This window comes from Phaenicophaeus curvirostris, chromosome 21 (genome assembly GCF_032191515.1).
Source record: "Phaenicophaeus curvirostris isolate KB17595 chromosome 21, BPBGC_Pcur_1.0, whole genome shotgun sequence".
NCBI classification, from domain to species: Eukaryota; Metazoa; Chordata; class Aves; order Cuculiformes; family Cuculidae; genus Phaenicophaeus; species Phaenicophaeus curvirostris.
The window spans coordinates 12,289,919-12,302,971 of NC_091412.1; the positions used below are offsets into that span (position 1 = coordinate 12,289,919).

At 50.4% G+C, this 13,053-nt stretch overlaps 1 protein-coding gene across 1 annotated transcript; it reads right to left on the reverse strand.

The window, feature by feature from the left end:
* Positions 1-354: 354 nt before the first annotated feature.
* Positions 355-11,773, reverse strand: UNC45B (unc-45 myosin chaperone B). The gene is made up of 20 exons (XM_069874073.1): positions 11,754-11,773; positions 11,449-11,618; positions 11,018-11,054; positions 10,524-10,699; positions 10,050-10,139; positions 9,412-9,579; positions 8,861-9,029; positions 8,401-8,571; positions 7,403-7,574; positions 6,761-7,061; positions 6,267-6,361; positions 5,464-5,605; positions 4,885-5,025; positions 4,574-4,701; positions 4,048-4,114; positions 3,286-3,399; positions 3,060-3,175; positions 2,586-2,703; positions 2,319-2,474; positions 355-1,408 (listed from the first exon to the last, which is right to left on the reverse strand). The coding sequence occupies exons 2-20, from the start codon at positions 11,608-11,610 to the stop codon at positions 1,142-1,144; spliced, it is 2,790 nt and encodes a 929-aa protein (XP_069730174.1). The 5' UTR covers positions 11,611-11,618; positions 11,754-11,773; the 3' UTR covers positions 355-1,141.
* Positions 11,774-13,053: the final 1,280 nt, after the last annotated feature.

Genomic DNA, 13,053 nt, shown 5'->3' on the forward strand with positions numbered 1-13,053 from the left:
GGCGCTTTGAGGCTTGCCATCCTGCTCCCCCGCTGCCAGAGCTTGATCTCTGACTTTGCAACTCTAAAAGTTTCATGGAACACTGACCTTTCATACTGAACAAGTGCTGAATGCCCTACATAGAGGAAATTTCCCTAAGCAATTCTTTTTGAATTGTCTCTTCCCCTGGCCAAAGCCTATCAGAGGAAAAAGTGCCAGGGAGAGGGAAGTAATACCTCCAGAGGGCTGGGCTCCCAGCAAAAATCAGTTTTGAAGTTCAGCTAGAGCTAGAAAGATCCAGTGAGGGCTGTGGACACTAGTGCTTTGTCACAAAAAACAGAGGGAATGAAAACAAAACCAGCAGAGAAGAAGTGAAACAAGCAATGAAGCACTTTTGTTTCTCATAGATTTTAATAGCAGGAGGGGACCAGAGGAAAAAAAAGATAACACACTCCAGGTGCTTTGTGTACTATTTCTGCTGCACATTCTGGGACTTTAAGGATTTAAAAGTGATAGTTCAAATATTTATGTTTTAACCCTGAGCTAAGAAGAAGAGGTGGGGTAAGACCTTTTCTCTGTTATATTGGGGGAGTCTGAGATCTCCACAGTCAGCCAGGCTGTCCCGTGTCAGCAAGCTAGAGGGGGCCTTGTGCAACTGGATGGGAAAATTCTTCCAGCTAAATATTATCCCATACTACCACCCATGCTGGTTCAGTTGTACCATAAATGAACAAAGCACACAGCTAAAACCCAACCAGGACAGAAGGCATTTAACCTACCCGTCCCACCATTGCTAGAAATTCCAGAAGTACCAGGAGCTGCAGATGGTTGCACAGCAGATTTCAGGTCAGTTGAGTTTCTTTCCAGCAGCCTCTGGCACATTCCCAACACAAGCAACTCTTTTACAGTGGCACCCCTAAGATTTCATCATTATCAGCTGACTGGGGGCAAAGAAAGGATTTACACCATTGGACATGGACACTTCACAAACGTCCCAGGCAAATGTCTCCCTTTCCTTGTTTCTGATCCTCCAGAGTTGTGCCAAACGATTCTGTGCCTTGGCAATGGCACCACTACATTTTTCTCATGGCTCTCACCTTTCCACATGTCTGAGTAGCTTTTCCCCCCCCACATTCAGCCTTTTTTCGTGGTGTTCATTAACTTATGCCCGAGAGAGAGGTTTGATGAGCCCATAATCCATGCACCTTGTCAGGCAATCACGTGCTACATTAATGATGTGCTGCTTCTTGGGGTCGTCCTCCTGCTTGCCGATGTATGTCAGGATCTCCAGGAGCTCCGTCTCCACCAGCTTCTTCGCCAGCTCTTTGTCAGCACTGATTAAGTTGAAGGCGATGACCAGTCCTCGGTGCTGTACTTCCATGTTGTCATGCAAGCAGAGCCTCTGCAGGATTTCAAGCCACTGGGTGGTCTTCAGGAGAAAGAAAGATTGTTAGTATTGACCTGAAGAATACCTCGACCAAGAAGGTGAGCTTGGCAAGGTGTTCCTCAGCAGGAGGAAGCACAGGGACTCAGCTCTTCGTGTCAGGTATAGTTATTTGGTTCTTTAACTAAGGAAACCTAACTCCAAATTTTTGAATCCTGTTTTTGTTATGCTACAGTCAGAAGCTTTCATGGCACTAGAATCACACGAAGCACATTTCATGTTTAGGCGGCTGCATAGTCTCTGCGCAAAGACTGTGGTCAGAGTATTGCCACAGCTGACATGACCAGAAGCAGACCACCCACTCCCCACATTGATATTCCTGAGTCCCCTCCTTTGGCTTAATTAATCATTTTTACTCTAACAAGCCCCAGGGTCCAACACCAGCGTGTGTGCAACACAACAGCGTTCAAGAGCTCTCAACCCCACCTCTTCACAGATACTCAGCTTGCAGGCTCAGAGCTTCCAGGACCTACAGGTCTGTGCGGGAAAGGGAGATGTTTGAGGATCTGTAAAGCTCAGTAAATTACCTATTGAGCTCTTCTAATTTCTGAGTGAAACAAGGATTGTATTTCAGGTTATTTATCAGAAGCTTTAAGAGCCTATAGAATAATATTCTTGTTCCTAACCATGCTGACAGCTCACATCTGGGACTTCACTTGAGGAATGGTTATATAGAAACATTACGGCTCTGAGATGAAGTCAGGTATAAAGGCAGGCTGGTCTTCTCTGTGCAGGGATGGACCAGGAGCACACACACCATGCCTTAACTTCACCACCAAGTTCCTCACTATCAGACTGGTGGTCTACCCCTTCCTTTTGAGAGCCATTTCCATGACTGAGCTGCATCCCTCCACAGCTACATTTGCCCTGGTAAGAATGAGACTTAGGGTCTTACCACTTCAGTCATCTTAGAGCAGAGTTTCTTTTGTGCTGCTGTAAGCATGGCCAGGGCTCCTGCTGCTGCAACCTGGACTTTCTCATCATCCTCACCACACAGCAACACCACCAACTTCAGCCGGTCATTTCCATCAGCCACAAACCGCTCCTGAACCTGAAAAAACAGAATGTCATGATATCCATAGACAACCCATTCCAGACAGCCTCGCAGCAGGGACTCACAAACTGGTGCACGCAGACAAGTCTGAGATGCACAGCGAGTTACCTCCTTGTTGACCACCAGGTTGCACATGCACTCCGTGGCTGCCTGGCGAAGCTGATCATGGTTCTCAAACATATAATTTTCAATATCTGGCAGGGCCCTCTCTTTGATTATCTTCATCCTGAAGAGCAGTAAGATAAAATACATCATAGGACAAGGAATAATCAACTTATAAAATATTAACTGCAGATAGCGAAGGCCTTGAAACAATTCAGTGCCTGCAGCACTGGAGCTCATGGTGTGTGGTTTGTCCCCCGTCTAATGCAGATTAGGTTCATGTCTTTCCTCTTCCTAAAGGAAAACATGCCACTCTCCTCTTCCTGGCTATTTTTATTATCTTTTAGTTCTGAGACCTCTGTAGCTCTGCCAAAGGCAGTTCAAAATGACCAGTCTTCACAGGCCTACAAGAAAATTATTCAACTGAAAGTCACATTAACTCCTAGGGGAAAAAGAACATCAAAAAGCAGTTTAACTCACCGGAGTTTATCACTTCTTCCTGCAAAGTTAGTGAGACTTAACAGAGCCTCATAATTCTGGAGGCCATCTCTCTCAGTGTTCAGGAGACTGACAAGAGGCCTTACCACCTCGTACACCTAAGAGGAGAAGGCGTGTTACTGCTTTTCCAGCTCACAGATCTTGGCAATTTTCATTTGCTATGGGAATTACTAAGATATTTGGTTTGTTGTTTTTTTTTAAATCTTACCCTCTCCCCTGGGAATGCCATGTCAGGATTGGAGACAGCAGCAATTTTTGCCAGAGCATGAGATGCCTTTATCTTGCCAACTTCGGTGCCTTCCACAGCCAGAGGTATCAGGGCCTAGTGACACACGGAAAAGCATTCAATGCCTCTTGACAAGATTTAAAGGATGAGTTAAACACACTCTTTGAGCTCAAAACCATTCCTCCTCACCCTCTCTCTGCACTCCCTGATCAAGAGCCCCTCCCCAGCTTTCCTGGAGCCCCTTTTAGCACTGGAAGCTGCTCTAAGGTCTCCCTGGAACCTTCTCTTCTCCAGGCTGAACAACCCCAACTCTCTCAGCGTGTCCTTGTATGGGAACTGCTCCAGCCCTTGGATCATCTCCATGGCCTCCTCTGGACTCACTCCAACAGCTCTGTCCTTCCTGCGCTGAGGATTCCAGAACTGGATGCAGGGGCAGAATCCCCTCCCTCACCCTGCTGGTCCCATTGCTTTGGATGCAGCTCAGGACACGGTTTGGCCTTCTGGGCTGCAAAGAGCACGTTGCTGGCTCACATTGAGCTTCTCATCCCCCAGCACCTCAAGTACTTCTCAGGGCTGCTCCCAATCCATTCTCCATCAGCCTGTGTTTGTGCTTGGGATTGTCCTGACCATGGGTCTGAGACAGCTCACACCTTTCTGCCACTTTCCCTCAGTGTAGACGTGTTGCAGGCTTCAAACAGGCATTGACTGCACATTAGGTCAGGCTGCAAACCTAAAAGTAATCACCTTTCCACCGCCCTGAGCAACAATGGTCCCGCGGTCCTTGGGGTCTTCACACAAGGCAAGAAAAACCCTGCAGAAGCACAGCATCTATTAGCGAAACAGCCATGTGGGAAGGGAATAACCCACATCCCCCATGGAATGGGGCTAAGGTTTGCAGGGGTGCCAGATCCATGGGTAAATTCCAGGTGTTTAACCCAGTGGCCACAACTTTCAGGAGGAAGCAACAAATGGCACAGTAAAAAAATTCCAGGCCTGTAAGATGAACTCCTTTCCAACCCAAACCGGGACAGAGGACTAGAAATTCAAAATGCATCCTAGTAGGGCAGCCCTGTAAGCCAGCTTGAAGATTAGAATGTAGATTTTCATCTCACTGCTTAAGGAAAACTTTGGTTTTAAATCTTTTCTCCACTTTGCTTTCATCTTGCCCCCATGGGCAGAATGCAGCCCTCCCACTCCCGAGGCAGGGAGCCAGGTTGGTGGCACCCAGACTACCCAGCACCCCTGGCTCCCACAACAGCAAAGAAGGCACCTGGCAATAAGCTCCTTGCTCTGGTCTGTCAGGATGGCACTGTCCGCCTTCACCATGCACGCCAAGGCAGAGACGACACCAGCTTTCAGCAATCGCTTCACCCGCTTAACAACAAAATCCTTCTTGTCCTGAGGGGGAACATGGGAAGGGATCAGCCCCTTGACAGCTGCCATCCTGCTGACTACAACCATGCCTGGGTGGACGGCAAAGCAATTTCAGCCTCAGAGACAGGAGACCCGAGGTCTGTGACAATGGAGTCACCAAGGAAAGTCTTCAGATCCAAGCCAGCTCCCCAGCTGTAGACAACCTACCTTTGGATGCTCCTCAGGCACGTGCTGCTTGGAGAACTTTGCCAGTTGCACCAGTTCTGGGACCAGCTCCTTGGTATCATAGCTGTTGGTACAGTTCACCAATGCAGAAGCCACAGAGTACAGGATAGTCTTGTCGCTTGTCTGTACAGAAAAATAAAAGCTTGGGTGAGGGTGAGGAGAGCATGGCAAGGAAACAGGTCCCTTAGGACTGCCATCGGGGTGGTATGCACTAGCTGAAGTGTTCTTAGGCTTATCCCCAGCTTCACAGCCCACAGCAGAAAAAACTAAAAGTTTTTATGATCAAACAGGCTGTTTGATATCATCAGATGCTGCCAACACCTCAATGCCTCTGGCTTTCATGCAGCTGCTGACAGTAAAGGTAAAAGCAACCTTACTCAACCTTGGGAGAAGCGTAGGATAACAACCTTGAGGTCTCTCTGTGGCAAACTGCAGTTTTGCCAAACTAGAGGTGAGGGGTTGGGGTCAAAGCTCCTCCTACCTAGGAGACAGCACTGAGCTAGAGAGCTGAGAGAACTTGATGCTATCAGAGGAATGAGGGAACAAGGTAAGCAGGTGGACCTTGGCTAATTCAAACATAGCCTGCAGGGCTGGCTCATCTTCAACAAAGTCATCTTTCACATCTGCATCAAAGGTTAGATACGCCATCCCTTCCACAGCCCATTTCCTGGTGCGGGTATCAATGCTGGTGTTGCACAACCATCTGGAAGAGAGAATAACAGCCACATTTATCTCAGGAGCCAGGACTAACTTCTCTGGGAGAAGAGAGAGGAGAAACAGATATAGAGACTGTTTCCGGCCCGAACATGTCCGCAGGTTCTGCTTCTAAAGACTGTGGGTGCTTCCCTTAAGACATTATTCTCCTTCCATGGCCCAGCTTGAGGCATTTAAGCACTGCAGGGGAAGACAGCCCAGGACAGCTACTCAGCACTGCTTTGCCTTCACCATCACAGTAAACACCGACACGCTGCTATCCCCATGCCAGCAGCAAAAATCACCCACTCAAGTCACTTCCTAACTTCTTTGTTAGTCCACCTGGTACATTCACCTTCAGAAGCTCCTTGTGCATATTTTAGACATCAATTACAAGGCTGCCCCACTGTGGCCAAGAGGGAGGCACCACGTCTGCTGTCTCACATGGTGAGGGAGGGAGGAAGAAGGCTTATCTGTGCAGGCAGGAGTAACATATGGTTGCTTCAGGCACAGCTGAGCTTCAGCTCCCGGTGCAATCGCTCTGGGAGCACCATTGGCTGCCAGGCAGCCACGGTTTATGAAGGCAACGTGTGGGCAGGATCTCTTCAGAAAGGAACATACTGTATTTTGCAAGGTATAGGATGACAGAAGAAAAAAGTGAAATCACTCACTTCCGGCACTGCTTGGCTAACTTCTCAGTGGAGCCCTCAGCAAACTGCCGCAATCCGTAATCCGTACCTCCTGCTGAGCCCAGCTTGCAGAGACCCTGAGGAGGATGAAGAGAATACAGAATTGAGAAAGGTCCATTAACCCTCTAGTGTTGCTGCCCCAAACCAGCCTATTCCCATCTCTGAAGTCACCTCTAACAAAGAGGAAGCATTCTGACTCCCAGAAGATCATTCAACTCGTAGCAGAGCAAAGTGAGGTTTTGTGCTCTTATTGGATATCTTTAATGGAACATTAACCAGTTTTCCTATCAAAGTTAACTGTAATCCATATGCTTTCCTGTTCTGCCATCTCTCCCTTCCTTGTTGGGGGAAGCACTATAAACCATCCCCCAGCTGAGGTGAGTGAACCCAACGTGTTCCCAGGACCTCCCCCTTCCCAGGTCCAGGGTTAATCTGTGAGTGTGGCAGGTGACAGAGGCCCGGGCTGCCATCCTTACCACCAGGGCTCGGATTTTGATCTTCTCATTTTTTGTCTTCTTGTAGATCTCCTTCAGGAGTGTCACCCCATTGGAGATGATGAAGGTGGCCCGGCTCAGCTTGGTGGAGGCGTGGATGAGGGCTTCCACAGCCACCAGCTGGTCAATCTCCCTCTCAGACCCACACAGGGCAACCATCATCTCCATGACACCCTTCATGCCAAGTAGCTTGTTGCCCAAGTCAAAGGGTCCTTGCAGAACTCCAGACACTATCTGGATGGCATGGAGTGTCTTATCCATGTCTTGTGGGTCAATTTTGCTCCTGCATGGGATAGAGGAAGTCAGCATATGAAACAGCAGTTGCTTACAATTCTCAGTGTCCTCCCTCAGACTGGGAACTACACTCCACTGCTGAAACATAGAGGTATCTGGGACGGGACTGAGCCCAAGCCCATGCAGAGGCTGTGATCCTGCAGGTTGGAGCACAATGTGAGCATCTGAGGATCCCAGCTGAAGGATCCAACAGGATCTCAAGCAAATATTTATCTCCCAGGGCCTCAGTTCGGTTCCTAAAACAGATTGTGAGTGCCTCATCTCCTTCCCAAGATCTCCTGCTCCTGCGCCTTGGGCCAGCTCAGCCGCAGTCAGGCAGCCCCAACTCACTTGATGTACTCCTCGCAGATCACCCGGTAGTTGTCACGCTCTGGGTCACAGCGCAGGTCATCGTAGAGTTTATTTAGGAGGACGGAGGCAGTCAGCTGGGTGTTCTCTGTCAGCGGCAGACAGTCAGGCATCTCAGGAATCTGGCCCACCACTTTCAGTATCTTTTTTAAGCCTGGGAACAATAGAATGACATGGCTGCTAGAGGGGAGAGGTCTGTACAAAACTCCAGGTACTTTTCTGCAGGACACAGCCAGCCTGGGCAGCTTTCATTACTTTGCAGCCGAATCACATAAGACTTGAACAAAGGTGGCACTCAGATATTTACTGGGGAGGAGCTTCTGCTGGCGAGATTATGTGTTCACAGCGCCAGACTTTTACCCAGTGCTCAGAGTGAGATAAGCAAAACTGCACATCTGATCCATGGCTGGATCAGTTATTTTTGTCAGGAGGCGTTAAAACTCCTGAGCTCCAGGGCTGGAGGCTTTGAGAAAAAGCCAGTGATTTTCAAGTGATTCTGGATGTCTCAACCCTCCTTTTGCTTTGATGTAATTAAATAACTTCACCCAAAGTGATAACACACACACGCATTGGAATTAGCATGAGAACACACCCCACACAAATTCCTCACCACCTTCCAGTTTTAGGAATGACCAGTTTAAGGATCTGGCAAGCTCAGAAGTTGCTCATCTCATCCTAAGCTAGACAACCTATCCAAGCCAAATCCTCCTAACTTTACAAATACATTGGGACAAACCAACCAGAGATATTAAGTCAGTCCTTTAGAAATCAGAAAATCCTTCTTCTCATACACAGTTTTTATTCTCTTAATCTTAAAACTCTTTCCTGTTATTAAGTCTGGCTTTGCTTCAGGGCTGCATGCACCAAAAAAGCCAGAGAGGATTAATTTGCCAGAAAGGATCAGTTGAACAGGTGTTCTGGCAAGAATACAGAGTTCCACATCTCCCAAATCAGAACAAGCATGAAGGGGAAGGACTCACCATTGTCAATGACAAAGATGGTCCTGCTGTTGTCATGGTCTTTCAGGTCCTGCCTGGGTATATTCTTGTTGAGGAGGTTGAGAGCTCGGTCTCGCCCCTGTCCAGATACTTTCTTACTGACCAGCATATCCAGCAAGTGCATTGTGATCATCTTCAAGTCTTTTTTAGTATCTACACGGAAGCAAGGCAGTAGCAGCCAGTTACAAGAAATTATCTTTGAAAGCTGGTGAACTCAGCGAAAACCATTCAAAGCCATTGCATGGCTGGAACATGGGTACTAAAGTTAACACGATGAAGGTAAGAGCTGTGTGCAGGTTGTTATCCTGGACAGCTGAAGGGTAAAGTCTCCACCTCAACAAAGAAAAAGAAATAAGGTAGACATCCCAAGAGCAGAGCCCTCCCTGCTCACCCCACTTCTCTTCCAGTAAGACTTAAGGACCACTAAGTCACATGCTGTTACCTAGCACCACAGCCTCCTCCTTCCCGTGCTGCTCCTCCTTCCCCTGGCCCAGCAAGCAGTCAGTGATGGCCTGCAGGAGGTTGCAGACAGCCAGGGAGATTTCTTCATTGTCTACTGACATCCACATACAAATGTTGTCGATGCCCAGGTAATGGAGAATGGCAGTGGCCTGGCCCGGAGTCGAGAAAGCACGGCAGCATTAGCACAACATACAAGCTTTTCCCTTCAAGCACGCGTTAGAACAGCCAGCCTCAGTTTGCACAAAGAAAGGATTGTCCTGGGTGAATCCCCAGTCAGTACAAGGCAGAGTTTTGCTTTCCATACTTGTTTTCATTTAAGACAACTCCTAAAATCTAGATTTGCCAGTAACCCAACAGGCTGTTTCCAATGAAGATGCTAAGATGAGCATGGCTGGGTTTGGAAGAGGCCCTCATGCCTGACTGTTAGCAAAGACCCTATTTAGTGCACAGACTCCATCCTGGCTGTGATCAAACCCAGTGTCCCAGGCGCAAGGCAACAGCAGTGAAAGCCTCAAGCACCACATCACTTACCCGAGCCTTGTGTCCCGTACACATGCCTGAAAGTGTCCTCACAGCTGCCAGGATCAGCTCAGCATTTTTGGTTTCTATCAGCTGCAGCAGCAAGCTGACCCCGTTGTTCTGGAAAATCCTCTCGGCACCTGCTTCTTCCCGCCCCAGGACTATGAGGTTGTTGGCAGCCTAGGCGGAAGACAGGAGAACCAGGTCAGTGAAATGGCCTCCAAAACACCTCCATGCAGCTCCGGGATCTCCCAGTGGGAGCGGTGGGGTGGCCATCTGAGGTGCATGTGGTGGAGAGCTCTGACCCCACCAGACTGTTTCTCCAGGTACATCTGGGGGTCAGCTTTGCTCTGCCCAAGAGAAGTGATTCCCTGCTTGGAGAGAAACCTGGGGAAGGTGGCAGAAATCAGTCTGAGCAGGAGTCCAGTCTGATCTCACCTTTGGTATTTTGTGAGGTTGCTCCACCTTCCCACAACACAAGGGGTATTTCTCCTCTCAGTTGTGTCTCTGAGTGCAGTTCATCTCCCAGCTCCTCACCTTGCCCTCCGCCAGGGAGAGGTGGGGAAGAGAATGCAGTCTTCTGCTCCTCGGCATGGCCTCTAACATTAAACAACAGCAATTTGTCCTGCCAAGTCCAGGACAGCTCTCACCTTCTCTCGCTTTTCTTTCTCACTGTTTTCATCCAGCAGGATTTCAAACATCTTCTGCACCCTCGAGTCCGTGGAGAACTGAATGCGCAGCTGTGCCAACAGAGAGTGCATGGAGCATCAGAGGGAGAAAATTGAGAAGCAATTGTCCTTTACTGCTTCAAGGACATGACAGACAATCTAAGCTGAACAACAAAATGGGTGTCCCTTGTCAGAGAGCACTGACTACCCATATCAGACTCACTGGCCTGGGCAGAGCCAGCCCTGAGCTGTCATCTCTGAGACCTCACCGTACTTAGTGATGCAGGGACTTCTTCACAGCACCTGCACAAAGGTAACTAAGTCAATGTGGTGACTGTCAGACACAGACCAAAGCTGGTCCAGTTCCTTGCCAGGACAGTCAGGACCAGGCCAGACTCAGGAGTGAGCTGCCACGCTTTTTAATTTAGCCATTCAATCTGCTCCCCTAGTCTTTACCTTCTCCTGGATGTTTGCCCCCAGCCGCCTCAGGGTGTCCTGGAAGTTCTTGTTGCGGGGTTCAATAGTGGCACATTTCTGAGCATCTTTGAATGCCTGGTCCAATTTACCCAGTTTTTCCAGAGCTTGGCTGCGCCGATACAAGGCTTTGATATCCGAAGAATTGATGTCAATAGCTGGGAAAGTGAACCAAAACCAGGCATCAGTGCGTTTCTTGGAAATTTTCTGTGTAAACTGCGATTTGCTTTACGGTCACTACTGCTCCTTGAGACACAGCTAACATTGTGAGTGACTTGGTACCTGATCAGCACCAATGGCACCAACACATCAAACTGGCGCATCTTCTTTTGAACCTCCTCCAATTAAGTCCCTTGTGGCCTCAGCATTTGGATGTCAGTGGATATCAAGGAAGGAGATCACAGTGCCGCAAGAGCAGATGTGAAAGCAGCACCCAGAAACACAGCTCTCTCTACTCAAAACAGCCCCCTCCTTACCTCTAGACGCATCCGAGGCTGCCTTGGCATATTCTTCCTGTTAAACCAGAAGGGAGGGATGAGCCGTTAGCAGTGGGACAGCAGAGCATGTCCCCCTCATGCACACTGTGACCTCTGCATTCCAGTCTGCAGCTTACAGAGCTTTCCTGTAAGTGTGGAGCAGCCTGCCTGCCAAAAACTTTTGCTTCCAATTGATAAAGTGGGACCATCTCTAAGTTGAACGAGTGTGCTCAGCCCCATCAGGACTGAAGCAAGGAGGGAGCTTCACAGCTCACAGAGAAGCCCAGGACAAATAATTTCACACCAGTTTGCAAACACCCCATTCAATAAATGGACAAACCATGGCATCCACAGCTGGTGATCATCCTTGGCTGCCTCCCCACCCGTCTCCCCTTGAGCACTGCCCCAGGCAAGCTCAGAGCTCTTCTTACCTTTTTGAGGAAACAGGCTGCCCTGTTCCTGTACAGCACCGCCTGCAGCGCCTTGTCCTTGTTGAGCTTTATGGCTTGAGTGTAGCTTTGCACAGCTTTCTCATAGTCACTGGCCTGAAAATATTTATTGCCTTCCTCTTTCAGCTGGATGGGATCCTCCATCTGGGGAGCTTTAAGGAAAAACATAAATTTGTGTCCCATTCCCAGCTGTCTGTATCACTGGGGTTGCCCGCCTACCCCACTAAGTTGTGCTTCACCATGAGGCCAACGAGTAATTAACGCACACATTAATAAAAGCAGCTTACCGGGCTGAAGAATTTGGAAAATGAAGACCTAAATTGCTCCTCAAGGCTGTGGCTTCCCAGTAGTTTTTCCCACGGCTGTAGATCTTTAAGAGTCAATTAATAAGAGGTAAAAAAAACAACAACGAAAAAGGAATAATTAAAGAAGTCTGGCAGCACTGTGGAGGGGCTGTGTGGCACAGAAGAGGGCTCAGCTCCCACTCCAAGTTTGGGCAGGGCCTGGCAGCTCCTGCTGCCCATCAGCGTCACCTGTCACCGCAGGCTGTCCCCTCCTGTCCCCTGACACAGTCCCTGGGGAGAGCTGCAAGCCGGGGCCCCGGCAGCCGGCCTAGCTCGGGGGGCTCCTGCGGGCAGTGAGAGGGGATCCTCTCCCACCCACCAGGGCAGATCCCCGCTCCCCTCCGCCCACAGCGGCACAGGGGGCACGGAGCAGGAGCTGGGGGGGGTCACACCAGAACAGCCCACGGCTGGGACGCTGCCCCCGCCTCAGACCCTTTTCCCTTCCTATTTTGGGAAGCGTGAGACAGCTGAACCTGGGGGCAGGCGGCCCCACGCCAGCAGCTGCAGCAGCGCCCAGCACCTTCCAGAATGTGGGCTGGAAAGCTGACCTGCACCCAGCGCGGCCTCCTCCTCCTCGCCAGGCACCCGCGAGCCCACTCCCCTTGGAATCCCACTGAGAATCCCACCGTGCGGGGCAGCCGCCAGCACAGGTTGACACGAGGTCCTCGCTGCCCCACTGCTGTGACGAGTGCTCGGGTCTCAGTGCGTGCGACACCAGCAGACAGAGCAGCACCGAGCTCCTAAAGAGCTTCAACCGCTCCTGTTCCACAGGGCTCAGTCATGGAATCGCTCAGTTGGAAAAGGCCTTTGGGATCGCGGAGCCCAACCATCCTTGTCCGCTGCTAAACCAGATCCCCGAGCACCTCGCCTGCCCGGCTTCTGCTCCCCTCCAGGCATGGGGGCTCCACCGCCGCCCTGGGACCTTCTGCAGTGCCCGGGAACCCTTTCGGTGAAGGAGTTTTCCCCTATATCTCATGCGAGCCTGCCCTGGCGCGGCCTGAGGCCGTTCCCTCCCATCCCGCCCCTCGTTCCCGGGGAGCAGAGCCCGGCTCCCCTTCGCCACGACCTCCCTCGCGGGAGAGAGCGACGAGGCGCCCCCTCAACCTCCTCATCCCCAGAACGAACCCCCTCCATCCCCGCCCCAGTCCCGCTGGGGCCGGGCGGGGCCGCGCAGCCGCCGCGGGGCGCGGGGAGCCGGGGCTGAGGCGAGCGGGGAGCCGGGGCTGAGGCGAGCGGGGAGCCG

Excerpts from the sequence above, each read along its gene's own strand:
- UNC45B (XM_069874073.1), bottom strand. The coding sequence starts at position 11,610 with ATGGAGGATCCCATCCAGCTGAAAGAGGAAGGCAATAAATATTTTCAG. Across the intron at positions 10,140-10,523 it reads GGGCAAACATCCAGGAGAAG|CTGCGCATTCAGTTCTCCAC; the intron begins GTAAAGACTAGG and ends CTGTTGGCACAG. Across the intron at positions 3,176-3,285 it reads TGGCATTCCCAGGGGAGAGG|GTGTACGAGGTGGTAAGGCC; the intron begins GTAAGATTTAAA and ends TTCTCCTCTTAG.